Source organism: Cygnus atratus, chromosome 1 (genome assembly GCF_013377495.2).
Source record: "Cygnus atratus isolate AKBS03 ecotype Queensland, Australia chromosome 1, CAtr_DNAZoo_HiC_assembly, whole genome shotgun sequence".
In the NCBI taxonomy this organism is placed as follows: domain Eukaryota; kingdom Metazoa; phylum Chordata; class Aves; order Anseriformes; family Anatidae; genus Cygnus; species Cygnus atratus.
The window spans coordinates 33,985,699-34,013,663 of record NC_066362.1 but is presented as its reverse complement, the minus strand read 5'-3'; the positions used below and the strand labels follow the sequence as shown (position 1 = coordinate 34,013,663).

The following is a 27,965-nucleotide window of genomic DNA, read 5'->3' as shown; positions in this document are numbered from 1 at the left end:
GGTTTTATTTGTGCAGCTCTTGGGCTTCGTTCGCTGATGGTTTTGGTTTAAACAACTTTACTAGGGCTGGACCTCGCCAAGTTTGGTTCGGTGACACGGGTTTATGAAACTTACTAGCACGTAGTGAAATGCCATGTGTAGAAAACTTACCTGCAGTGACAAACTTTTATGGACAAAGCATAGATCATGAAAGCTTTCTAAAAGCTTGAAAAGTGGTGAGGGACTTCGCACATTTGTTTTTAATCTCTTGTCACTCTGGTATCTTCTATATTAGTCGTATTAATTTTCTATTACATTTCCAAAGCAGATCGAGATAAGGACTTTAAAGTAAACAGGAAGACTTTCAATTAGCTGTGGCTAATTCTGTTCAATTGCCTCGTCTGGAGGTCATGCTGCTTTACTCATGAAATGTGGATGGCTGTATTGACACCATATGGAACTGAACATACGAATGACTCCAGGAGGTGAATATTTCCATGAGCAGTGTAGGAAAGTGTGAGGGGAAAGAAACTTTTTTTTTTTCCTTTTGGCTTATATGATTGAAGCATATGAATCAAATACCGGATCTGCTTTACATTCAACAACTGGTTTTGCTTCTTATTAAATTTCATCCCTCCTGTTCTTTTGAACTATTTCAGTTACCTAACGTAACTGAGTTAAACTAAAAACTGAAGTTTTCTGACAAAACTTAAGGTATTTCTGATACTAAGCTAAGCTTCACAGCTAAATTTCATAGCTCAGCCTAGTTTAGTGCTGCTAAGATAAAATTCAGATATGACGGTTACTAAACAAAAAGCAAATGGAAAAATCACAGAACTTTCATTTCTAGAGCTGTTTTAAAAAGTATTTTGCATTAGCAGTAATTAAATTTGTCTATTCCACTTACTTTACCGAGAGACAATAAAACACATTGCAGGGCTTTTTTGTTAGCACAAGGGAGGTTTTTCTAATTAGAATTCCCTTGGTAGTGTAAATTGTCCTTATGTAAGTTCACATTCCTTTAAAAGTGTGAGAAAATAAGTTCCACTTGTATAAATAAGCTTTGGTCTGTTGTAAGAAACCCCGCTGTGATTACTCATTGGACAGCTGTGTCACTTGGTCTTAAACTCACAGGAGTCCATCTTTGTAGGTGTCACCAAGCCATGTGGTCTGGCTGCTTTTGTGGTTTTTGTTTGTGTCAAATGCCTTAGAAGTACCCTGCTCTTTCTTCCTTCCCCTATTCTGGACAAGGGGACCAGGAGGAGTGTGGCGTTGTCTGTTACCTCCAGCTACTCAGCTGCTTGGAGCTTTGATTGCACAATGTGTACAGTTATAACGCTCTTCTTTTTTACATACGCAAAAAAGGTTTGAATAGCCTGGATTATTGTTGCAACAAACTATGCATTTACAAATTGTAAAAGACTGTTTATGAATTTTATTGGTATATGGTGACTGTGTTTTCCATGGGAGTCCATAGCATTTATAGCCAAAGGCTAGTAGTTTAATTGCATTATATCCAATATTCCTCAGAAAACAACTCTTACACCATGTTCTCAGCACAGGCAGACAAGGTCTCCCAGGCAGAGTAGTGAAAGCTCTTGTGCTTGAAAAGGTGTAGGCCCATGTTGGACTTAACACCTTCCTCTGACCAGCTGTCTACACATCCAGACAGAAAGTACATCTGATGAAGTCGGCTTTTGAAGCTCTGTTTCAATCTCCCATTCCTTTTGTATTTATAACCTCTGGTGAAATAAACCAAGAGTTTATGATGTGGAAAATGCTGTGTGACGTTCTAGTGGGCGAAGGGGGAAATCAGGAGTTGAACCTGAATACTGAGTTATGTTCCCCTTTTTCTTAGCAAATGTGAAGCTACTGCTTTCTACGTAAATGGCTTTATGAAATGGGGTGTAAACAGGGTATAATTGCCAGCTTTGCTGTGACTTTAGCCATAAATACCATCTTTTGTAATGCGGCCTTCACAGATGCTAACAATCCACAGATAAATATTTGTAGTGACTTTGTGTACAAATGGTTTTAAAGTCAGATTTCAATTTACTTCTAGTATGTGTGTCCCGAGATGGAGAGAACATTTTGCTGCGTTAGAGCTGCTGATGCTTCATAGCTAGAAGTGGAGGGAGGAAGAGAGTTTGAACGCTGGCCAGTGTCCTCAATGTTTGCAAATTCTCAGAGGCATTGTCGAGTATGCCTTGCCAGGTTCACCTAGGAATGCTAAAAACTGTCAGCAAGACAGAAGGGAAAGTCTGAAAGATGGCTTTCACTTGTGTTTGTATTACATCTTTAGTATTTACATTTTATAAATCCTCTAGTTCTTTACCAGAATTGCCAGAAAAAAGGGCCGTATGGTTTTCACAGCTGTTTTTCAATATTTTCCAGACTAAAACTTGAACATAGCAAGCTGATTTATGAGTCACTTTGGATCAGTGTCTTAAAACAGCTACAGCCTGGCTTTTTGTTTTTCAGCTCTCCTGATTTCTGCTGAATTAGCAGCTCTATAGGCCCCAGTGGGACTGATTAAGAAGCTGTTGCTGGATTTGCATTTTAAAATTTGACTTGGGGCTCAGGTTTCGGAGTTCTCTAAGGAAGAAGATGATAATTGTAACTAAGTGTTGTAAACTAAGTTAGAGTCTAAAAGTTATATTTATAAAATGTGTGAAGAAACGCTCACCCTCTCCCTTTATGCATTAGGCCTTCCTTTCAGTTTTTTATCGTATAAAGATTGACGTTCAGAGTTATGTTTTAGTTTTTGAATGCAGAAACTGAGTTATGAAAGGTGTTCATATGAAAGGAATGACGTATAGAAAATATTTTCTTTCATTAAACAGGTTCTTAAAGGGCCTCAAACTATGGCATTCTTTTTAAAGTAGGTACAATCCCTTAAAAGCTTGATCACTTTCATTAGAATCTGAGGTGAAAAACAGGCATACATATTTTTTTTATTGTTATAAAGAATTTCTTAATAAAAATATAGTTTCTGAGGGTATTCACTATTACATCTGTAATGGCTTTTGAAATTCTAGAAGTAGAAGAAATCACAGAGGAGATTTTCTCCTCACTTGTAATGTGGTTTCAACAGACAAGGAAAATTCAGAAATGGAAAATGCGTGGTAATAATCTTAGTACTTTGTCAGTGTTCATTTCTAAGCGAGGGAAAAATACTGATTCATTTTCAAATCTTTTCCTTGTATGTGTTTTAAGGCACATGGAGAAATGCATTGAATTGAAATGCACTTGTAGCTTTGGACAAGGATGCTAGAGTTTTATATTTTAAAAATGCCTCAGGTCCATTGTTTGTAAGACTCAGAAACTTCTTTAGGCTTGGGCTTCACTCACAATACATGTCTTTTACTAATGTTCTAACTCTTGGTTCACTTTCAGCCTTTCTGATTTAACTTACAAATGTAACTTGCAAGGCTTTTTTTTTTTTTTTTTTTTTCCTGAAGCTTCTCATGTCAGTAGTACTGAAATAATATTTACAAAAATACATCCAATTCATACTTTATCCAACAATTGGTAGACAAACATGTATACAGCTATGTGAAACACGAAGTTCAATATTGTCTGGAGTTTGTTGTTACTGTTCTGCTTTGGCTTTTTTTTGGGTGCAGTTTGTGTTTGACAACCTGTTGTGAGTAAACCAGGAATAAGAATTTGTATGGATGTGTTTTTTAAAGTAGGTGCTATATGGAAAATCTGAGAGTGTTAAAATCTTTAGTGTTAAAAGACAAACACGAAAGAATAGTTTGAAACCTAGTGCAAGTTGTTACGCTCACGGTTGCCTTGATAGACTCCAGATGGATGTGAGCTTGAGCTATGAGTGAAAGTGTCTGGCTCCAGTGTGGTGATCATGCACAGCAGTGGTTGTAATTGCAGGATTTTTATAGTTTAAGGACTCTGCCAGATTTTTTTTTCTTTTTTTTTTTTAAACATGTTATAACTCCAGCAGAACAAATCTACTCACGTCTGTTACTGTCTGGTGGGTCCTTTAGGCAAACGTTTTAAATAAACCTTTTGCAGGGTTTTTAGATGAAATGAAGAAATGCAGGTTTTTAGCACTAATGTTGAAAGCTCTTTGTTGAAATAATCACTGCTTCCGAAGTCTTGTCTAAAGTATGAAGAGCAGTAACAAATTAGGCACTAACAGCCATGGCTTCACTAAATTTTGGCTGTTTATTTGCATAGTTCTTATAATCCCTACAGACTAAAGCCAAATACTGAGTTAAGTTTAAGGGTAAAAATTGTCTCTGCTCTGTCTGCTTTAAAGGAACAAGTTAGATTCCCATCGCTGTTACAACCTAGATCTTTTGTAACAGCGTATTTTTTCAGTATTTACATGTAAGAAGGCAGTATGAGAATATCAAACCTGTATAGCTGATGTCTTCAAATGTTAAACAAATGGATTTTTCTCAAGTTTATGGCCAGACAAATGTTTGCACTAGACTTATAAGCAGTGAAAGATGCAGTCCTCTAACTCAAGTGTGGTTAACCTCATTTACAGGAGAACTCAAAATCATAGTGATGAAACTAACATTTGTGGCTTTTTTGAAAACGTTAACACTATATTGGTTTTCCATTTTTTTAAGAGGAAAATCTTGAGGGTTTTAGACACCTGGAAGAAGACACAGGTGTATTTTAGGTGTGTGAGTCCAGAGCTGCATCGCAGAAGACATCCTTCCGTGGCCACCTGAATGCGGTGAAGGGTGTGCCTCTTCTCTAGGTGGCTCCCCCTGGCACTTGCCCCACTTTGTTTGTGCTGAAAAATCCCTTACACACCTGCAGCTCTGCCCTGTGTGCATTCTTGAAGTGCCCCAACTGGGGAAAGGTGACGTTCATCTCCTCCCTGTGCCCAACAGAGTCAGGCTGGGGCGGCTGCACCCCGGCCCTCTGGGCCTGATCGGTTGCTGCACCGAGTGGCTGAGTGCTGGGGTACCCTTGGTAATGTGTGCATGTGGCTGGGATGGTTTGTAATGATGGTGGTTGTTGTGTAATTTTTTTTTTAACTTAGTATGGTTCAAAAAGGGGGGGACGGGTGGCATTGCCTGTCCTTTGCTTGGTGACCCGAGTCCTCCCTTGTGCTGGGGTTTTGGTGGGCAGTCACTGAGCCTCCTGCTGGGGCTGTGCTGGTGCTGCAGGTGAAGACTGGGGTGGGTAGGTGGCTGCCTGTATCCTGGGCATAGCACGGAAGATGCTGTTTAAGAGTCTTGTAAAGCAGATACTTAGTCCTGGCAACACTGGAAAGGTACTGTGTAAAGTACCAAACGGGAGAGGCTAAAGCATGGTTGTGCTGTCCCCCTGCACAGTTTAAGAAGCATAAGTGCCTGGCTGGGTCTCAGGACTTCTCCTCTGTGTCCAAGGACCCGTGGTATTGGGTGAAGAGAAACCCATTTTGTAGATCCACAGTTGCTCAGGGCTTAGTTGTATAGCACACCTAGCACAAACTGTAAAGCTGACTTGATTTAAGCCAGTTCTGATCCATGTGCAGCATGGATATGCTGGTTATCAGGAATCATTACTTCCAAGACTGTAGAAGGAGAATAGACACGTCTGTGACAGTCACAAACCTGTGCCTGGCATGCTTAGTGTAGGTGACCATGTACCGAATTATATTCTCCAGAAAAAGTATGGACTATGGGAGTTTCCTCAAGAATCAAACAGAAATATGCTTCACTTCTGCATGGCCTGATGAGGATCTGTCTTGGTGTTGGCCTAGGCATTGACTTCCAGGCCCTTCTAGTGATGCTCAGCACCCTCATTTCCAAGCCCCTTCCAGTTTTATCACAACCAGGCGTGTTGCTGAGTGCTCCAGATGCAGTGCTCAATTAGCACAGGGAAAAAGTGTGCTGATGCAATTCTTTGTGGATCTCACTGAAGTGAGGTTAAGAACTCCTTCAGAATAGTGAAACTTTTGTTTCCTGGCTTGTGTTAAAAACTGAGTGTTACGATGTACAGCAAGCACTTTGCAGACAGCTCTATCAGTGCAGATAAGGTAATGACAGGCTGTAGTATGGGAGCAGGAACTTGCAGGTTATGGGAATGGATGACTAAAAAGAGGGAGGTCTTCAAGCAGGGCTAGCAGTGGTAATGTGGCCAGGTGTTAATCTTGTCCTGCTTGTGCAGATCTCTATAGACTTGCAAGTTTTAATTTCTGTAGTTAACTTTTCTGTCTTCTACTGTATAGCCATTCTTTTATTTCTGTGATGTTTCCAGTACTTCTGAGACCACAGCAAATGTTTCTTAGGACTGTGTTTTATGATGGTTTTCAAATGGTCAAGAGGCCATATGGTGGAGATGCACGGTGTCTGTAGGGAAGATAATTTCCTGACAATGGTCAAGAAGGTGTGTTGCACTCTTAGTACCCTAGCCTGTTTCACAGCAAACACTGTTGTTTGCAAAGGCTCTAACATGGGCTCTCGTAAAACTGCATCAATTTGTATTTTGGGATCTTCAGTGCGGAGTGGCACAAGCTGAGCTCGAGCTACTTCAAGGGCAAGTAAGGCGATGGTAATGTGAATAGTGCAGAGACATCTTAAAATTCAAGATAGTTAGGCCTTCCTGTATATATTTTCTTGTTTAAGGTCCCAACTAAATTTGGTTATGTAAGAATAGAGCCCTGAATTGTGTGAAAGCATGAAAATGGAACTGAGATTTATGTACAGTCCTCACTATGTACTGAAGATTTGTGAGTTGCTTTGCAGAAGCAAGTGAGGAGAGTAGATGGTGCAAGTATAATAACTGACTCAAGGTTGAAATGACAATGAGTCTTTATGAATTTTCCTTGTAGCCAACAGGTTGCTTTAGCCAGATATTTTGCTGGGAAGAAAGGGTTTTTTGATGTGTATGAGTCAACATTTTGAGGTGGTTTTTCATGTGTCTTCGATACATAGATACGCAGGCACACACAAAACACAAAATGAGCAATTCTTTTAAATGGTTCAGGAAATTCTTTGACACTGTTGGCAGTGATCAAGCTGTAAGCACTTATATACCTTGTAAAGTTAAATGTGTTTCTATTCTAGTTCTGCTAACATAAAACAAATAACTTTTTATGTACTTGGAAACAAATGATAACATTTTTGATTGTAATTGTCTTGCTTTATGCAATATTTCATGGCAAAACTGACAGGTTGTTTATTTTTGTAACCTCATAGGGACTTAAGTCACAACAAATTATCTTCAATCAAGACCAGTTTCTTGGATCACCTCCATAGTCTTCGGGAAGTGTAAGTCAGTTTGTCTTTTTTTTTTTTTTTTTTTTTAAAAGTGGTTGGTCTACGTTAATTGTATCACTGGGATATCAATAAGTTGGGATAATAGGTTGACAATTATGTTCTGATATTTTACATTAAGTGAAACTGGAATTAATTTCAAATTTTGGGTCGACACCAGCAATTTAATAAATCCAGTGTATATAGTTCTGATTTACGTTAAAGCTAACTCTCAATTTTTTTAATATTAATAGGAAGTTGAACAACAATGAACTGGAGATGATTCCAAATTTGGGGCCAGTATCTGCAAATATAACTCTTCTGTCTTTGTAAGTAGATCTATCTGTTGTCCCTACTTAGCGGAACTAACTCTGTAGGGTTAGTGGAAATATGTGCATTGCAGAGATTAAAGTAAAATAATTGGAAATAGAGCGGCTTGTGGTTAGGAAGTTGATTATGTCATATTATTTAGCAGGTTGTTTAAAATGTGTATAATTGAGCTTAATCCTTGTAGTTTTTATGCTTCCCTCAGATACAAAGACTGCATTAGAATAAATTTATGTTGTGGTAGTGCCCAGAAGCCTCAGCCCTGTTGTGCTAGGCACTGAACAAACATTAGTAAATGTTACGTAAACTCATACAATGCAGACTTTAAAACAAGAGTTACACTCTATTATTACACGTCTTGGCTGAAATCCCAGTTGCGTTAAATCATGGCAAAAATCCATTAATTTCAGTGGGCAGTGTGGGGAAATCCCCTTGACACGCAGCTTTAGGACAAATATCTAGGTTAGAAGATGTTGTGTCAATATCTTTGAAATGTCTTTCTGTGACCATTTTTATGTGTGGCATAAAATTTTTCCAGTTGTGGTTAATACATACGGTTGTGACACAATTATGTACACGTTCATTGCTTCGTTTGAAAAAAATAATAGGTTACCTGATGTGGTATCTATCATACAGGCATAAAATTGTAAAAGGTGTATAGGACCCCAAACCAAATTTCCTGATTTTAGAGGAAATCTTATTCCTGAGCATTTCACCTGAAATAAGTTCAGTTGTTTTTCCTGTGTTCTAATCTCTCCAAAATGTTGAGGGTAATGCTTAAAAAAAAGTTTGTATCCTACTGTTAAGTGGAGAAAAAAAAGCCAACATGTTTTCATGTGTGGGGTTTGAGTTTTATCAATGGGAATCTAAAGTGTTTAAGCCTAGTAATATGTAGCCCTCTGGCCAAATCCCACTCATGAATACAAATTGCAAGTTACCTTTTTTGAAGAAGCCTGAAGGGTTAAAACAATACAGTAAACTTCAGAAAGCTGTTCAGCTAATTAAATTGATCACTATTCAATTGCTTACATCTGGTGATTTATAGGGGTTTGTTTTTACTCTAGGCCCAGGTCAGCTAAGTCAGCTGGTGCAGCCGCTGTGTCTGGACTGCTCTGTTTGAATAAGAACTAAGTGACATTTGATACTGATGTGGTTTCTTACAGATCAGAATCAGAAAAGAATGAAAGAAAAAGCAGATGGTGTCTGACAAATAACTATTGAATTTAAGCATATCATCTATTTCAATTTTGCATTAGTGTTGACATTATTTTTACACTGGCATAGCATTCTGTAGTTTAAGCATTTCATTGATCTAAATAATGTATTTCTGTTTTTTTTACCTTATTAAGATTCTTTTTACCACAAGGTTGGAAATATTAACTTAATAAAGTTTTCTACTGTCTTGCCTTACTTGTGATGAATACAAACTTAAGAATTTGTCTTAACATCACCTCTAGTCCTTTTCATGGAAACTTAACTAGTTTAGATGAACCTAAAATCATCCTTCTGAAGCTGTGCAAAGATTTTTGTTTTCCTCTGAGAGAATGAAAATCAGTTGCTGCTGGATTGGTTGTTCCATATCCATATGTTACTAGCTTGGTTCTTTTGCCCAGGTGGTAAAACATGGGGGGAAAAAAAAACAACAAAAAAAAACCTTTATTAGATCTGTTTTCTGTACTATGACACATACAAGGGGGGAGGGGAAGATTCTAAAAGTTGTTTTCATACAACCAGTGCCATTAAAGTTGGTCTGGTTGGGTGACAGCTTGTTCTTATTCTAGTTTCAATTACTTCTGTATGGTTTTGGGAGAATATAGGTATACCCAAGCTGAGATTTAATACCAGTTGTATGACCACTGTAAAGATTCATTGAGATTAAGTGCTTAAAGAACTATTTCAACCACATTAAAGTTTTACATTGACTAACAACTGTCAGTTTGTAATAGTTAAAAACAATTGCTTGTTCTACATACGCTTGCATATGGCATGGATAATTAGAGCATTTATAATAAAAATAAAAAATAAAGCATTTTGTTCATTTAGCAAAGGTTTCTTTTTCAAACTTCTTACAAGTTAAAAATTATTCCTGTAGAAAGATGTTAAGTCTCATTTTACAAAAAAGGGTACAAGTAAAGAAGAATAAGTATGCAGCAGTTGTCTGGCATAAAAATATCTGTAATAAACCAGTTTCATAAATCTGCAAATGTTTCTATCTAATGATACTTTTTTTTAGAGGTTAAAAAAAAAAGTATTCTGTTATTGGAGGGGTTGTATCAAACTGAGTTAATGTGATACCTAAGTCAAGCGAAGGAAACGCATAGGAAACAATTAGAATATAATTTTAATGCTCTTCAAAGAATAACTGCTTGAAATATACTTCTGATGACTTTCTGCAGTTTTCAACTTTAAAAATGAAAGAAGCTTGTGGAACCTTTCCAAAACAAACCATTGTTTCTTTGTTGAGTCTTTGTTCCCACTTCAACTAGTAGTGGAAAAGAGGCGGTTAGTCTTCTGAAATTTGATTTGATTATGTTTCTTATAAGATACATATAAGTCCATTCATTACTGTCAGTGAAAAGCCAGCTGTTCCTTCCAAGGAGTCCTCAAGGAATGCTGTGAAAGTGGTGCCCTCCTTTCTGGCCAAAATCTTTACTGGTCAAGAAACTTTCTTCTATGAAGTGGATAAAATTCTTCCAAGTACTTGTCAACTCATCAGTGGAGACTTAATTTTATCTGTTCTGCGAGAATTTTTTTTGCCTTGCAGAAGGAGTTGCACTCATGGTATGTCTACAGTGAATGATTCTGCAGGTATCTCCATACAGTACTGAATGTCTGAATTCTTTTAGCAATATAAACAAGCATGGGTGGATTATCATGTTAGTGTAGTTTCTATTTCTGGTGCTACCTCATTTCTAGCTATCTAATTGATATTTATCTAGCTTAGATATTTTCATACTGCTGAATTATGCAGGGTAAACATACCTGGAGCAATAGATGTTCCCAGTCTCATGGTCAAAGTCTGTTGGTAATATTAAACATTGATGCCAACATCTCGTTTTGTATGGATGCCAACTGAGAGTTGAACACCGAGAGCTGAACAAGGTATTGAGCAGGCACACCCCCACCACTTCCATGGAAAGACCATATGTCTGTGTGAAGGAATATACAAGCAAATGCAGGTGGGCTCATTATATGGCTGGAGATGCATCTAACATACTCATCACATAGATAAAATGTGATGAATATGTATCATATCAGACTACATAGGAGAGCTGCTGAGCATTCTGGGAATCTGGAAACTCCTGTGAACTAAATGGGTGGTACTTTGAGCTAAATCTGTTCCGGAGGCCTTTGGCTGTGAAGCTGTCATGGTTTCCCGGACATTAATAGATGTAATACCTGCTGGACACAGCAGAGAGTAGGACTTATCTTCCCTATCCTAAATTCCTGAGAGTTCAACATGGTAAGGATGAGTTGGGAACTGTAGATCCTCTTCAGAATGAATGGAGAAAACTGCTCTTCCTGAAGTCTTTTCTAAGTTCAGATGACTTGTCCGCTAAAGCCCATCCAGGTATCTACTTTAAACTACTTTTTAGGTGTCTGAAATTAGGTTCCTTTAGAAACATCTAGCAAATGTACTTGGGCATTGCCTGTTTTACAGTGATTGTTACTTGTAAAAGTCTGATAACATCTTTCAGCATGATTGACCATTTAAGTCAATTATTTGAAACTGAAATGTCAGGCTTTCTTTCTGCCTAGACACCCAGCCTTTCGCTATCTTCTGGGAGAGAAGGCAGAAGGAGAGAAGTTGAGCCATTTGCTTCCAGGGACTTCCAGCTCCCCAGTCAGAACGGTAGCTGCTAGGTCGCTCCAAGTGCTGGTCAACACCAGGTTTTGGAGAGAATACTAGATTTGCTGACTGATTACCACAAATGTATAGAGTATGGATGCCATCCACAGTGATGTAGCTGTATTAATGTAGCCATACTTACCTATAGAACCTGAAATATGTTAGATGTTTCCTAATTTGCATTCCTGAAGTGCTTTTAAAATTGGTTAAATTGATATAGAAATTGTTTTGAATCATAGAATGGCTCGGGTTAGCAGGGACCTTTAAAGATCATCTAGTTCCACCCCCCCTGCCATGGGCAGGGAGTCAGATTTGAAAATTCTGTACTTACAGGAGAATAAATGAGTTATTCTCCATTATTTCTGGATAGGTGGATCTTTTTAGTGCCCATTCCTCTACCAGACACAGATTTCCTAGTTCTAGGAAAACAAGCAAAATTCTCAAGTTGTTTCCCATTCTAATGGTATTCCTTAACCAAGATATACTAGTCCTGTCCTATTGATCATGAAAACCTGCTAGAATTCATGACATTGATACATGGGAAGAAAACCTTGCCTCTTAGGACTGTCATTGCTGTAAAGTTTTGAACCTAGTTTGAATCCAGATTCCTTACATTCATACTCTGAAGAGTGGAAGTGATTTTTTTTAATTATTTTTTTTACTTCAGATGTCCATTATATGTACTGGTATAAAGGTAGTATATGCTAAAATCAAGTATGTTTCAGCACGACTGCTTTGGTTGTAAGCTAGTAATGTTCAAAAGTTCTTACCAGAACTTTTCCATAGTGTCTCTATAGTATAGATAAGCTCTTTCACGATTCCCTGGAGAGAAAAAACAAACAAACAAAAAAACCCACCATGCTAGCGCACAGGATCTGAGCTTATTGCAGTAGACTTGATGCCTTCTCCAAGTACTGAAGAAGTCTTGGTTCCACTTTTGGGAAGAGATATTTAACCCACATAAGTAAAACAAACAAATATTGTTTGAGTGTGACTTTTATCCTTCAACTTTGATTATTTTGAAATATGTAATGCTGTTACTACATACCAGAATCAAGGTATGATTTCATGCAAGGCTGAGGCTTTGTTCAGTGTTGTCATCTTTGTGTATGCATGCATAAGCATAATGTATGTCATACAAAAAATGCCTGTGGGTCTAGCATATGTTGTCATGGTGTGTTAAGAGCTCAAGAAATTATTTGGATTAATAAAAGATTACTTGGAATTAAATTGGGTTACATTCAGAATAATTGGGAATCTCCCAACAGTCAGCGATGAAGGGCATTTAAAGATGCTTCGGGTTGTGATTTAACCTAAGGGCAAAGCAGTGCAACTAAAGCTGAAGAAATTGATTGAAATTGAGTAAAATAAGTACACCCTCCTTATACGAAAGTCTTGTATGGCATTTAACTGCCAACTATCATTTGTCTACAGAGTCCAGTTAATAGCTTCTGAAGATTTTTAGTTTATGGATTTATGTTTTGTGAAGAAGGAAGAACACCCACTGGTTTGCAAATTCTACAGCATTGTTTAAGATTTTGTTTAAGGATATACAGTTTCAGTGGTAAACTCATGCTCCTTCACATGTGGAACTTAAAAAAAAAATAAAAATAAAAAAAATTGTGAACATCATCCAGCATTGTCAATACATCCAGCATGTATTTTGAGTGATTTGGAAAATGGAAGACAGCAGTCAATGACTTCAGAGAGATGGACTAACTTCAAGTATTAGAGTATTCTGCCTCCCCAAATAAAATTTATTGTTCTTATCAAAATATAAGAACTAGAATTAATATTTTATAAAAGCATATTTCTTATTACCTACACCCAGGTTATGCTGTGTGATAATCATCTCAGCAATAGGAACTTGAAAAGGCATACATGCCAAAGTCTCTATTGTGTTGTCCGTGGCTGTGTGGTGCTTAGCTGTTGGCTGGGTTAAGCCACAACACGTGTATAGGGAAATTCTGACATTAGGCTAGCATTAAATGAAATGTTTTAAATAATCAAGAGATTTTCCATCTTGATGAATAGATTTTTTTTGATTTAAAAGCACTAATATATGTGGAACAGGTGATTTAGATAGAAGTATTCTTGTAGTTTATGTTGTAAAAACTGATCATATTAATCTAGAACACAAATAGTTTTAGTAAGCCATAGTAGAAAATACGAAGTTCATGATGCAGAACAAAAGGAACAATGATTAAACAGTATTTCTTGAAGTTTTACATTAATACTTAAAAAGAGGCGTATAGAATATGCAATACTGTAGATGTTTTTTTTTTTTTTTTTTTTTTTTTTTTTTCCTGCTACCTGGGAGGATTCTTCAAACCAATCTGCACGGGAAGCCTTAAGGTTGCCTTGGTTGAAAACAAGGAACCACATGGCTGTTCGGTTTTGGGTTCTAAGATGATAAAAACATTGACAGTATCTTGAAATGTGTGCACTTGTCTGTTAGGTGCTAGACTCAATCCATGGGTTGGTTTTCAGTAGACTTTCTACAGCATTCAGTTTGTAACATCTTTTTGTTGGTATATGCTGAGTTTAAATGCTCTGAAGACACATGAAGTTTTATATCCTGGATGCTTAAAAAGTAAATGACCAAAAAATTTTAATTATTGGTCAGGAGATAAAATGGGCCCAAAGGACTAGGAAGTAGGCAGTCAGTTAACTGTAGGAGTCACAGGTTTTCATAGTAAGCAAAGTTATTCCAACTTTAAATGTAGTTTTCTTATCAGCCACTCTAAAATGACTGATTATTCAATTTTTAATTTCAAGCCTTTGGTGTTCAAGGAGCACTTCTGAAAAGCAAAGCTAGAAGTCACTTGTTATATTGAAAAAGTGCCAGGTCATCATCTTTAAACGGAAAATAAATCAGCAAAGTTATCTAAGTCAAGAACAAAGATTCGAAGAAAAAAAATTTTTTTTGGTTGCTAAAAAAAGCAAAACAAAACAACAAAACCAAGTTAAAAAAAAAAAAAGGTAACAGGGAATGCCTAAAAAGTTTTTTCAGGTGCAGACTGGTGTTTGCTCTGAAAGGCTGGTTCTGCTTGTTGTTCATCTAATCCATGCAGAAGCTGTGGTGAACTTATTGGAGAAGATCTGCAAGTTTAATGTACTGGGTTGCATAAACAAGCTCTGAAATTTTAAAGCTATATTGTCTCAATACTGGAGCTTTATCTTTGTGTCTTACTATATTAGCTTCTTCCCTTTATCTTGCTTAATTGCTCATTAATCATGATTTCAGTCGTCAGTAAAATTTCCTCTGTGGACAGCACACTTTGTTCCAGTTACAACATGGTTGTTTCCTGAGATTGGTAAAGCCTTATGCTTTCAGGCAGTGGAGGCAGAGCTAACAGTTGTGTTACAAACCTTTACTTTGTGTAGCTTATGGTATTGCAATGTCAGGTTCTTATAGTAAATAAGTAATAAAAATGGGAGTGTTCCGTACCACTTAACTCAGATACGTAGTCTGAAAAAAGTTTTCTTTTTCGCTCTTACAAGTAACTAAACTAACTCTTAAGTTGAAAGTGGCTTCTCACAGATCTTTGCTAAATAAGATGGTGAACTATGATGAAAGATTTGTAAATTCATCCGTATTTTTGGCATCTTCCTGTTTTCTTCCATTCTTTTTATACCACAAGAAGAAGAGGGTGTTGCACCCACTTTTTTGGGGGGGCAGTACTTGAACATGTACTGATCACGGTTTTTCATTCTTAATATGTGCGCTATCTCATCCTAGTTTGATTAATCAACATACAGCAAAAATACCTATCTAATTTTATGCACAAATGTAGTTACTGGAAAAAAGTGGTGATTAATCCTTTGTGCTATTTAGAAGTGATCTTATTTTAATCATGGAATCATTAAGGTTGGAAAAGACCTTCAAGATCATTTGGTCCAACCATCATCCTACTAGCAATGTCACCCACTAATCCATGTCCCTAAGCACCACATCCAACCTTTCCTTAAACACCCCCAGTGACAGTGACTCCGTCACTTCCCTGGGCAATATTGTGTGCCCTTTTCTGTTTAAAATAAGGAAACGTATATCTAAATATTGGCATTCCAGATCATGCTTCAAACAGTCATTTTGAGAAGTAGAATTCAATTAGCTGAAGCAAACATGTAAAATAGTTTATACATCTGCTCAACTGGCAATGTGGAAATAAGAGTGATAATTTTCAGTGTTTGGCAGTATCTCAGTGAGGAAAGCTTTTGCAAAGGGCCTTCAGTAAAGGCATATTTTTTCATAGTCCTTGTTTGCAGGATTATTTGGATTAATTTGGATTAAGAGTAGGAATGACAAATCTGACCGTCATTTTGCAGTAGGCTGAGAAAGGCAGCTGTATGTGGAATCCAGAAGAACGCTATCTCAGTTCATATTTAGAAAGCTGCAGTCACAAGAAAGAAGTTTAGATGCAAGTCTTGAAAATGAAAGCTTGCATTCAGTAGGAGTGGATGCCTTTCCCTTCTATGCTTGCCAGAGAAAGTGGTATTGTGTGTTTATAAATCTAGCATACTGAACTGAAGTCTGGCTCCCAATATTAAGAAAATTTTGGTCAAATATTTTACATCCTTGTCATCTCTTCAGTTACCACTTTATTATGGGAAGGATTAAGATTTGGATGCTGCCTGGAAGAGTTTATTTTGAAGAAGGATTGAAAAAAAGGATAGAGGAATGCCAGACTGGGCTTCAGGCATAAGGCAACTTGGAGGAAGTCCCAAAAATGAGAGTGGTGGTAAACCATGCGTGACTTGGGCTGAAGTTGTGAGCAAAAAGCTAGAGCAAAGAAACTTACTGGAATTAGTTTTTGCAGTCTTTGACATTTGGTGTGGAGACTAAGAGGAAGTAAATGAAAGAATTTGAAAAGGAACCTGTCTTAGTCAGACCTGCAGACATGGAAACTAGATTTTTATGACAGCAATTAGATTGAATGATGGGAAAGGGAAGAAGAATCTAGAAACCCAGAGTTTGTTGTAGCAGAAATATAAAGTAGTGAGAGCCTAGACGAATGCTTTTGCAATGAGAATGGAAAAGAATGCAAATTTTATGAGCTATTTGCAGTGGAAAAACTGGCATGATTTTCTGATAAACAGCATTAAAGAAAAAGATGAATTAAAAAGAATAATGGATCAGAAAAACAGAGAACGCTATTCTCATGTGACAAAATGGAAGAATGGCAGGAAATTTTACCATGAAAAGTTGGAATGAACTGAGATGCCAAGCGTAAGTACTGGGTTTATATCATAGAGATGTGGTAGATGGTTATTGCAAGGAAGAGTGGTATGTGGTGACTCAGTGCCTTGAGTGAAATAGAAGTGGACAAGGAGAAGGTCCCTCAGCAGTTGAGATTTGGAGTAGACCTAGAAGGGTGCCCAGTCTGAAGTGCCTAGGCTTCAGTCTGCACTCTACGAAAGGGAGAATAGTCTCTGAAAGTAAAGGATAGATGTTTTTCTTAATGAGCCCATAAATCAGATCAAGAATGTGATTTATAACATTGGAGGGTGTTACGCTGGGTTTAATCTAGGTCATACTTAGAGCTGTGTAAGCTTTTAGCATTAATTAACAATCATGGAGTGCAGCGAGTCTGCAATGGGTTATTATTTCTGTTGTCAGCTCCTGCTGAAATAGCAGTGTTTTCATTGGTTTTGTTTACCTTCATTAAAATAAAGTGATGAGCTTATGCATTCATTTGGCTATCACATGCTAAGTAACATGGTTATTTTGGAAAGGCCAAGAAGTGGAATGGGAAGAGTCCAGTGTATCAAGAGAAGAGTTTGGAAGGAAACTTTCATTATGTGCTGATATTATGACTGGAATCAGGAGAGAATTGCTGTGAAGTATCAAGTGTTTGGAAGTTTGTATTTGCTTCTGTCTTCTTTTTGATGATGAAATCATCTCTGAATCCCAGAGTAGTTTCATTCTGCATCTTTCTATACCCCTTTTCTCAATTTGGTTTGGGAATTAGTAAACCTTTGGTATCAAGTTTGGCACAGGGAATCAATAGGCTTCTGAGTTTTGGTTTTATGCTATAAAGCTATGACTACATACCAGAAAAAGCACAAAAAATAAGACCAGAGACTTGCGGACATCTGACCTGAAAGAACAATGACAGACAAGGAATGTGGAATGAAGGAGGCCTTCAGAAGAAAGACCTTTTTGCTTCAAGGAACATGTGGAACCTGTGCGTCAGCTGGGCAGCAGACTTGTAGACTTACAAGTAGGACTGGAAGTGAGCCAGCTCCTGGCTCTATTTCTGGCATCATCATCTCAGAAATACTTCACGTGAAACCTTTTTTTCACCATTTCTAACTGTTGCAAAGATTTTAAAAACTGAAGGGTCTTAATTCAATACAATTAATTGGATATCTTATGATGAGAAGTTTGTAGTCCCATTCACTCACATCAGGGAATTTTTGTAAGGGGAGTGTTAAGCTTGAAATTATAACTATGATATTTTAAGTAATGCAATTGTTCATTAAGTTCTGGCTAATTTTATTAGTCAACTGTGTAGAAATCAGAGGAAAAATTTAATCTTTTTTCTCTTTCTTCTTGTAGGAGAGTTACTGAGACTTTTTTTGTAGTGTGCGTTCCTTAAAGTTTTCCAACCTCATTCTAAAAGCCACAAAACATGAGTCTTCCAGCACTTTCTAAGGAAGTTTATTACAATCTTGATCTTTCATCTTTACAAGATGAAGTAATAGAAGATTATTTTTTATCTTTTGGTTAAGTTTTCTTCCACTCATTGTCTTCACATCATTGTTTCTTGTGAGAGCTCCAAAAGTCTGGAGGAGTTTGGGGGAAAAAAAAGTGCAGGAAGCAATAGATGTGACAGCAGTTGTATGACACCAGTGGGTGAATTGAAGGAAGATAGGTTGGAGCAACCACAGAGATTTAAAGAAATGTGAAAAAGGAGACTTTGTGCTGTAACATAATGGAGACCGCCCTGTACGTGCTCGGATGTGGACATTCATGTCTGCTTTGCCTGTGCTGACATGGCTGCCTCCAAGCCAGCTGTAGTTTGGAAGCTGTGTAAACACGAGATCGTCAAACTAAACATCTATGAACCCCAGTGTCTTGGCTTCAGCAATGCTCAGAAAGGCATATCTAGCCCTAGCAGAACATTTTTCTCCTTATATATGCTCTTAGTCTTTAACAAGAGACCTCCAGCATGATTGCATTTGCATGTTCCTAAGGCAAATTTAATACATCCTTTCAGCCAGGGATTAGTTGGGGGACAGGAGTTAGTCTTAGTCCAGAATTATAAAGGTGTTAAAACAGAGTTGTTTTACACCTAACAACTTTGGAAAACAGACTGCATAGACACAGCTCTCCAAAATTGTCTTTCTAGACAATTGCAGTTTTACCAGTTTGCTCCACCTCCAGACTCACACACTTGCTCCTTGTCAGGATCGTGAAGTAGGATAAGAAGTCTAAGAGATTCTCAGAACACAGCAGGTCAAGATCTACCTGGAAGAAAGGTATGGTTGAGAAGGAAGTGCAGGAATATATATATATATATATATATATATATATATATATATATATATATATTTGAATATATATATAAATATAAATATATATTAAAATATAAATATATTTTATTATATTTATATGCTGAGGTTTTGTTTAGAAAGAAAAGATAGGGCTTCAGGTCTTAATCTATTTCAGAGTTGCAGCTTCCATGTTATAGAATGAGAGCAATGAGCAGTCTCATTTGTAGGCTTACATAGTTACTTCTCTGAAATAGAACACATTGCATTTTGACAATCTTTATCAAAAGATACTTAGTCATACTATCTCAGATCTTATTTTTTTTTTTTTTCAGCAAATAAGAACTGTGTTGAAGTAGTGTTAACTAGATCCTTGACAAAATGGATACAGCAGTTGCTGTCTTGCTTTATATTTCCCTAGAGGCAAGGAAAGTACAAGTCAATATGTCAAATGTGTTGTAGCTGTTGTTTATATGGAATGAATCTTGAGATCATGATTGATAGGGCTGTTATAAATGTTTTGGCCTAGTGGTATGGCTAAAGTCATGAATGCAGAGAGGAAAAGCTAGGGTTTCTCATATCCTTAATGAAAAACTGATATTCTGTCTTAAGATGCTATTCACATGGACTTGTGTGAAAATAATTAAATCAGTCTGCATGCACTTATTTTTTTCTACTGGAAGTTGGAGTGTAGACACTCAAATGTCAAGAGACATATATCCAAATTCATGCAGGTATGTTGGTGGTTTTGTCTGTATTCCTCAGTGCTCCTGCCTCTTCGTCAGAATCAGGAAAAGTTGTAAGGAAGTTGCAGCATGTTGTTGTTCCTTGTGCATATGAAGAAACTGATCTGACTGCCACAGGCATGCTTCCATGAGAACTTGGTGCACTGGTTTGCTTGTTGGAGGGGGATCTCTGTCTGCTCTCATCTTCCCTTGAGGATCTGAAAAATGAAACCAGTGCAGTATGTGCAGCTCCTTTTGTCTGAGCACAGTAGTTAAAGCAACTGGAAATTTCACTGGAAATTTTTTGTAGGGTGAGCAAACATGTACATCATTGTGACAAGACAGGAGGATACTGTTTGGTTGTGTTGTGACAATTAAGCATGCTTGCATTTTCAAACATGTCCTTCTTGACTAATTTTGACATTTATTTGGCACTGATGAGGAAGCTGATACAAATTTTATTTGATTTACTTAAATAATGTTGTGAAGAAAAATTAAATTAGAATTAAATTCTCATTTTAACTAAAGTTGGACCTTAAGGTAGAACTGCCTTGGATGTGTTCAGTGCTGCGTAATCTCCTAAGTGTGAATTAGGGTGTTTGAATTTTTTTTTAAGAGAAAACAGGCGGGGGCAATAAGAAGTGAAGCACTTAGATATTTTGCATTTTAGTATCTTTTACTAGTGGGGTACAGTGCGGGCTCACTGGATTTTCACTGTGAGATGGACAAGAACTTTGATGTGTAGCTCGTTCGGTGAACAAAATAAGTTACTTTTTCCTCATGATATGACCTTGTCATCACTGATAAAGAACATTCCCTGAAACAAATAAGCTGTATTTTTTGTTTTGTTTTGTTTATTTTTGTTGTAACCTGGCCTGTGTCAGGTAATTTGCCAGTTAGTTTAAGTGCTAATCTGAAGGCTGTATAAGAGTTTTATTCAGTTCCATTAGGTCCAACTAAACTTTGTAATACAGGGGCTATTATCCTGCCAGCTGTAAGGAATTTCTGTTTTATGAAGCAATGCTGACACAAAGACAGCACTGTGTAAGCCATGTCTATAACTGAACACTTTCACACTGCAATTTAGGAGGCGTGCAGTTCAGGAAATTGCTGGCTTCTGCTGGAGCACACTTTTATTGCAAGGAAAATTTTATTCGTCACTCAAGTAATTGGCAGTTTTAATACCTTGTTAGTAATTACCTTATAAACAAACTAATGCATAAAGGCAACTCTCTATGACCTGTTATCTAGCTCACAGTCTCATTTGGCCAGTGGAACTGACACATGGTGGTGGTGTTTGTTGTTTTTTATTAAAGTAATTTGTTTCCATTTATTATAAATACTTTCAGTTAAGAGTTAAAAAAAAAAAAAAAAAAGCTAAAAGAAAAAAAAAGGGTAGCTCTACCAGACAGCCTGAGGAATGAAACACGATACAAGGGCAGCATTGGAGGGGCTGCAAGATCACTTACCCATTCCCACATGTGGTCAGAAGGCCCATTAATCTAACTTATGGTTTAATTTTTGAGTCAGGATTTTTTTTGTCTTTAGTAATCCCTCCCTTGCATATGTGAGGATTGTCCATGCTATCCTAAATGTGTGGCTTACTATTTGATCCAGAGCAATTATTTCCAATAAAGGCACTTTCCAGAATCAATGTTTTTGTTGATAATTTAACCTGAAATTGCATTCGCCTGCGATCTCTAGAAGCTGGGGAGAGTGCCTAAATTTTAGTCATTCATTATAGTAGGTACAGAGTGTACTGCAGCCAGAACTGACTTGAACTTACAAGGTAACAAGGATCATTTTGGGTTACGTTCACTTAATTAATCATGATCACTTTTCCTCTATGTACCATTAACCCCAAACAAGTAACCCTGTTCATGTTGCTGATGTATGCATACAATTCTGCACATTATGCAACTGGAATGAAAAGCCTGGTAGTTGCTGTGTATGAACACAAAACAGGATTGCTGGAAAAAGTACATTTTATTGGAAGTAAAAGTAGGTGTGTTCCTTATAGCAGACCACCAGGATACCCATGTCTTTAAGTAGTTGCAGTTTTTGTTGTGGAATTGGGTGTGATGCTTTGCTGAAGTCTGACCAGACATGAAATCCAGACCCTCCGTGAAGAGCTGTGAGAAGCACAAATTTTATTCTTTGCTAACACTAGAAAAATTTGCAGGATGAAATACTAGGTCTATTTGCAAAATTGTAGAATGTCTTTCGGGGGGGGGGGGGGCACGCTGTCATTCACCTCATCTAGTTCTATTTTTATGGAAATTCAGACTGATTTTCATGCTGTAGGAATTTTCAGAACAAAGAAGGAGAATATATGGCTACTACGATGTTAGTTTGGTTAAAATAAACAAACAAAAAAAAGTAATCTAATTTCATTGCAATATTGTGACATATTGTTCAGTGCAAATACCAGATATTTCTGCGTAGTTCAGAAATAAGTGATCATAAAGTTTCATGTCTTGTTTTAAAAGTTGTGAAATGCAGTAATTGGATGAAAATACTTTTTTACATCCGGTTTCCTGGGAATATATTTTAAGAACTGTTGATGAACGCATTTATTTATAGCATTCTGGTTTGGAAATTGGGATGACTAGAAATTAATGATCTGCTTAGAGAACAACCAGGGAAATTAAATACTAACTTTTGTAAGTGGTGCATAGTTAACAGGTTTTACTCTGGAAATGACAAGGGACTTTCAACTACTGTCCTTAAATTTCAGGACCAGTAACAAGATTGCCAACATTTTGTCTGAACATCTGAAGCCATTTCAGAGTCTAGAAACTTTGGATTTGAGCAACAACAACATATCAGAGCTAAAGATATCTTCATTTCCTTCTTTACAGCTCAAGTATCTGTAAGTAAAACCTAGTATTGCATTTTTTCTTTTCAGGTTACTTTCAAAAAAAAACTTGGTAGAAATTTTTGGCTGTATTTTGAGGCACTAAATGTTTTTTTAATTAGATATTCACTAAATATTCCTACTTTCATGCACCAATCTTATTATCAGTTGCAAATTCGAATACATCTGTTGGTGCATGAAGTGTTCTAGTCCGTAGTGAAGGTCGTTATCTTAAGATGAAACAAATAGATGTGTCTGGAGAGAGAAAAATAATTATGTAGCAAAGTGAACTTAAGTTGTGGGGGCTGGTCAAGCCTTGAGTTACATGGGGTCTTATGGACTCTTTGAATTTATGTTAATGCTTTTTATAGTAATGCAGCAAAGCCAAAGCTATGCTGAGAATAAAGAAATGGGGTTGCAACATAATATATTTTGGCAACATGTTATCTTCTGCCAATAATACACTCTTGAGGAGTGGAGCAAAAATATTGGTGGTGAAATACTATTTGACTGTGGATTAAGTTGTCAAGAGCTCTGATTAATGAAATTTCATTTATCGTGGAATAGGTAGTGTAAGAGCTTTGTGTTTCACTACTAGATATTAAAAAATTATTAAATACCTGTAAATTTAACCTTCTCGACATTGTTTCAACAGGTACATTAACAGTAACCGAATAACCTCCTTGGAGCCTGGTACCTTTGACAATTTGTCTACCACACTTCAAGTATTGAAACTGAACAGGAACAAAATTTCAGCAATCCCTCAAAAGATGTTTAAACTCTCCCATCTGGAGCACCTGTAAGTGCAACCTACAATTGGCTAATTGTTTTCAGATTTTCCAAAGCAGTGGCAGTGCTTGAACTTTAGCCTTTAATTTAACCAGATGCAGAGTGAGACAGACACAGAAAACATATTACTACAACCCTTGCTAACCACAGCTTTGTACTGAACAAAACTAGGCTTATATATTGGTGAGATGTGAATAGTCTTTGTGTTAAAATTGTTTTTGCCTATTAAAAGAAAAAAAAAAGGTGACAAAATGGAGAAAGGGTAATAACAGTATTTTTGTAAGAAAACATTGGAAAAATAGTAAGTGAAATAAACTTATTTCATTCACTACATCGGTCTGTTTGTATTTTTATAGAAACATTTAGAATTGTAGGATCATTTAGGTTGGAAAAGACCTTTAAGATCATCAAGTCCAACCATTATGGTTAAATGGAGGGAATTAATTTGCTTTCAGAAAGTAGGACAATAAGCAATATGCTTGAGCAAATAGACCTCTGTCAATTTCACTGATATAACGCTCTCTATAAATATTTTACTTAATAAATAACAGATAAATCTATTGAATATGAAAGAGGCTGGGGAAACATCTTTTTCCATTTTTGGGAAAGCCTGAATGCAGTAAGTTGACAAGAGGATGAGCTAGAACTGTGCTTTGTTAAATCCTGAATTATTATTTTCCATATAAGATAGTCAAGAGTTGAAAATTATAAACTCTGTTAGTTTATAATTTATAATACTTTTGAAAGTAAAAGGTCACGAGAACAGTGAATTGTTAGGATGCTTGACAAAACTGGAAACTGTGGCTGCATTTGCACCCAGGAAAGACACAGTCAATTTTTTTTTTAAAGTTAAACTTTTGTTTGACTTAAGCCTCTGAAGAAGTGTGTGAAAACAGTCCTAAAAAGCTCATGATATGTTAATGATCTCAGTAGAACTTCTGATGTTCAGATTCAACTGAAATGTTGTAAGTTGGTAATGTTCTTACTTACAAAAATTCTACTCATTCACAATTCAGTCAGTAGGCAGACCTAGTTAGGTAGCTAATTTGCAATGAAGGCAGAAAAAGTATATTATCACCTGAAAGAGGTATTCAGAGGAGGAGCCGGGAAGAACTGAAGGCTATTCTTACTGAATGTTCTTTACAGCTTATGGACGGTCAGACACAGAGGAGTAGGGTTTTATATTGGGTATTTGTTATCAGAGAGAGCTTGTATATACATGAGAGGAAAAGTTGAATTATTCCAGGACTGAGACTCTGCAAAATAGCTGTGTAATAATATAGTTGTATAATAAACTGTATAGTAACTGTATAATGGTAAGTATATAGAGAGAATTATTGAGGTCTTTATGTCCTGGAGGAAAGAAGAGGATTCTTCTTGGTTTGATGGGATGCAGGTTGATAGATCAAAGACTATCTTGAAGAGGCAAATGATCACTCACTACTATATGAGGGCCTTTTCTTAGTATTGTACAGTCCTGTCTCTTCATAAATCAATTGCTGCTAAGAAAAAAAGAATCACAAAAAAAACCTGTTAATTTGGCAAAGAGTAGCTAGTTTAAAATTCACCATTATAAAAGTAGTTAATGTTGTTCTCTGATTGCACAGGGGTAGATTTCCTTTTTCAGGTAGCCCAGATATCTGTTTAGGGTTGGTGCAGGTGTTGTGGTTGAAAAGGACCAAAACCAAGAAAATGTTGTGAAGAGCAGGAAAATGGAAAATACAGAGTGCTACCGTCACTGCAGCTAGTTTTCCAGCTAGTTATGACTTATAACTAACTTGGGTACATTTACATCCCAGTCTCTGACTTAAAAGTGGTGTGTGTATAGTGGTGTGAGGGTGAGTGCCAAAACCACTGAGAAAGAGGGAAGAAACTGTCCGTAACTAGTTGTGGAGAGTGAGGGAAGAATGCTTGACTCCAGATTAAGAGTGAGAAAAATTGTGCAGCGTATTTAATTCTGTCTAGGTTGGATTATTGATTGCAATTACAAGCCTAAATTTACAACTCTACTCCTGGATAGACACCGGGAACTTACTTTCACTTTTGAGAACAGGATTAATCATGACATTCTACATCTACAAGTACTCTTTATATCTGAACATCAAGGACCTGTCAAGTACTTGTCCTCAGTATCAGAAAGGTAGAACGGTATTAAAATAGTTAAACACAACGTGTTACAGTAACGTGTTCGATTTTTATTGCATCTTGTTTCTGTTGTTTTATGTGCAAGACATATATTTAAATAAGCTTTGTTTCCAGGGAGGCAGGAAAGGTTGTTGGTATGCAGGTAAACTTACTCTGCTGTAACTGTAAAATTTATTGATGCAGGGAGCTGAATCGCAACAAAATTAAAAAAATAGATGGACTTACTTTCCAAGGACTTCCAGCTTTGAAGTCATTAAAACTACAGAGAAATGGTGTTACTAGGCTCATGGATGGTGCTTTCTGGGGATTAACCAGCATGGAAGTCTTGTAAGTACCAACTTTCATAGATTCTGCTGATAACGTATTAAGCAGAATAGCACATAAAGAATTGCTTGCTAAGATTTAAAGATGTTTTTGAAATAAACTGTTCTGGTGTGGTTTGAAAAGCAGCTAGTATTAATCACTACGCGTATAAAATAACATATTCTGAATGCATGCATACAACTCTAAATGTAAACAGAGGCTACAGCTATCTAGCTGGTGTCATGAAGTCAGATGTGGACCCATGGCAAAGCACGCACAGCACTGAGTTTCTGAATCTTAGGACTTTTGTCTCTTTGTGTGTGTACAGGCAGCTGGACCATAACAACTTAACAGAGGTAACCAAAGGCTGGCTTTACGGCTTGCTGATGCTGCAGCAGCTCCATCTCAGCCAAAATGCCATCAGCAGGATCAGTCCTGATGCCTGGGAATTTTGCCAAAAACTCAGTGAGCTGTGAGTAGCTTTTATTCTATTCCAGTTTTGAAACCTGGGTGCATGCCAAAGCATGAGCTTCTTACCACTGATCTGTGAATTTTTCATAACAAAGTTTCCAAGGTGACAGCAACTTTTTTGTGTGTAAGACAGTTACATTTTGTTGGAAGAAATTGAAGCCAGCCATGACTGCTTCATTTCACTGTGGTAGTTGTATGAAAACTGTAACAGTCATTTTCAAATAAAAGAAATTCATCCTGCAGTAATTTGTGAATAATCAGAAACGCTACATAAGCTGTATGGTCAAAAATAGTGTAGTGGATTTTGTGATAGTTGTAAGGGAAAGAACATTTTTCCTGCCTGAAAAAATCACCTGGGTTGAACTGAGTAATAAGTACTGCAACATGAACATTAAAGTCCATTTTTCCTTGAACTTGCAGAGATTTGACGTTCAATCACTTAGCAAGGTTAGATGATTCAAGCTTTGTTGGCTTAAGCGTGCTGGTTGGACTATATATTGGAAACAACAAAGTAAACTACATTGCTGATTGTGCCTTCCGGGGACTTTCCAGTCTACAGACTTTGTAAGTTGACAGACTTGATTTTTGATGTAAAAACAAACAAACAAACAAACAAAATGAAAAGGAAACAAATAAAAAAAAAAAACAGTGCACAGAAGGGTTTGGTTGTTTTGTTTTTTTGTTTGTTTTTTAATGAAAATATGCACAAACTTTTTCTTAATTGAGCATTTTTCTTTCAGTAAGTTATTGTTTTCAGAGTAGTTGTGAAAGGGAAGACTTCTTTCTTTCAGGTTGTGCACAATGGATGCTGGTAATTGTAAGACAAACTTCCTGTGGCATTATTAGGGTAAAGGCAAATTCAAAGGCAGCAGGCAGCACTGCTACCCACAGCTTTTGGGATCTGGGTCACAGTTGTGTCTTAACTGGATCAAAGTTTTCCATCGTGGTAGAATTAGGATGACACAACTCAACACTGCTTATGTTGATGCTTATGCTGATTGAGCAATTGTTTTAGCATTTGATCTTTTTTTTTTTTTTTGAAATAGCATTTTTTAAAGGAAGGAGAATAAAGAAGTAAATTAATCTAAAAATATTCTACTTCATTAGATTCTTCCAATTCTGTATCACCAATTCATCTGTTACCTAGATGAATGAAGTAGTTACCTTTCCCTCTAGGCTTTGAAATAGTTGTTAACATTCAGAGGTATATTCATTCCTTAGACATTTGGTGTACGCTATGTTTTTTTTGTTGTTGTTTCTTTTTTTTTTTTTTTTAAGTATGTGGAGAGATATGGGTCATAAAAAGAGGAAGTCAGAGATTTGTCAGTTGCCTACATTTACATGGTAGGAATTAGGTGGTAGACTTCTCCTAGACTTGTTCTCCTGTAGCCCTACCCTGTTGATTCTTTGTTGAGACACCATCTTTTCACAAATCTCTCTAATCTTTGTGCTTCATAGATAATTTAACTACTAAGGTGGACATTACAGGATATAAAAATGATTGACTTATTAATAAATCTGTGTGTTCTCTGTGTGTTAATGTTATGAACTTATAAAGGCGCAAATGTGTTTTCATTCAAAGGGGCAACAGTTGATCCCTCCCTCTGATGTTCCTTCTGTGGTAGTCCTGTATCTGAAAAACTTTGCAGGGGAATGGAGGAATGTGGGTTTGTTTTCTGACAGTTTCCAAACCTTTGGTTTTGTGATCTTTCTAATTCTCAGTGGAAAAAGACATAACTGATAGTTCTCAAAGTCTCCCAGTTTAAAATATATATAAAAAAGTAAATAAATAAATAAAT

General features: G+C 36.8%; 1 protein-coding gene across 3 annotated transcripts in view; it reads left to right on the top strand.

Moving 5' to 3' along the window:
• LRIG3 (leucine rich repeats and immunoglobulin like domains 3) overlaps window positions 1-27,965 on the top strand; it is a 66,715-nt gene that overhangs the window by 23,687 nt on the left and 15,063 nt on the right. For all 3 annotated transcript variants that reach the window (XM_035544255.2, XM_035544256.2, XM_035544254.2), the window contains 7 exons: window positions 7,146-7,217; window positions 7,457-7,531; window positions 22,339-22,473; window positions 23,114-23,257; window positions 25,576-25,719; window positions 26,024-26,167; window positions 26,587-26,730. In XM_035544255.2, coding sequence (XP_035400148.1) covers window positions 7,482-7,531; window positions 22,339-22,473; window positions 23,114-23,257; window positions 25,576-25,719; window positions 26,024-26,167; window positions 26,587-26,730 — 761 coding nt within the window. In that variant the 5' untranslated portion in view covers window positions 7,146-7,217; window positions 7,457-7,481. The remainder of the gene's footprint in view (window positions 1-7,145; window positions 7,218-7,456; window positions 7,532-22,338; window positions 22,474-23,113; window positions 23,258-25,575; window positions 25,720-26,023; window positions 26,168-26,586; window positions 26,731-27,965) is intronic.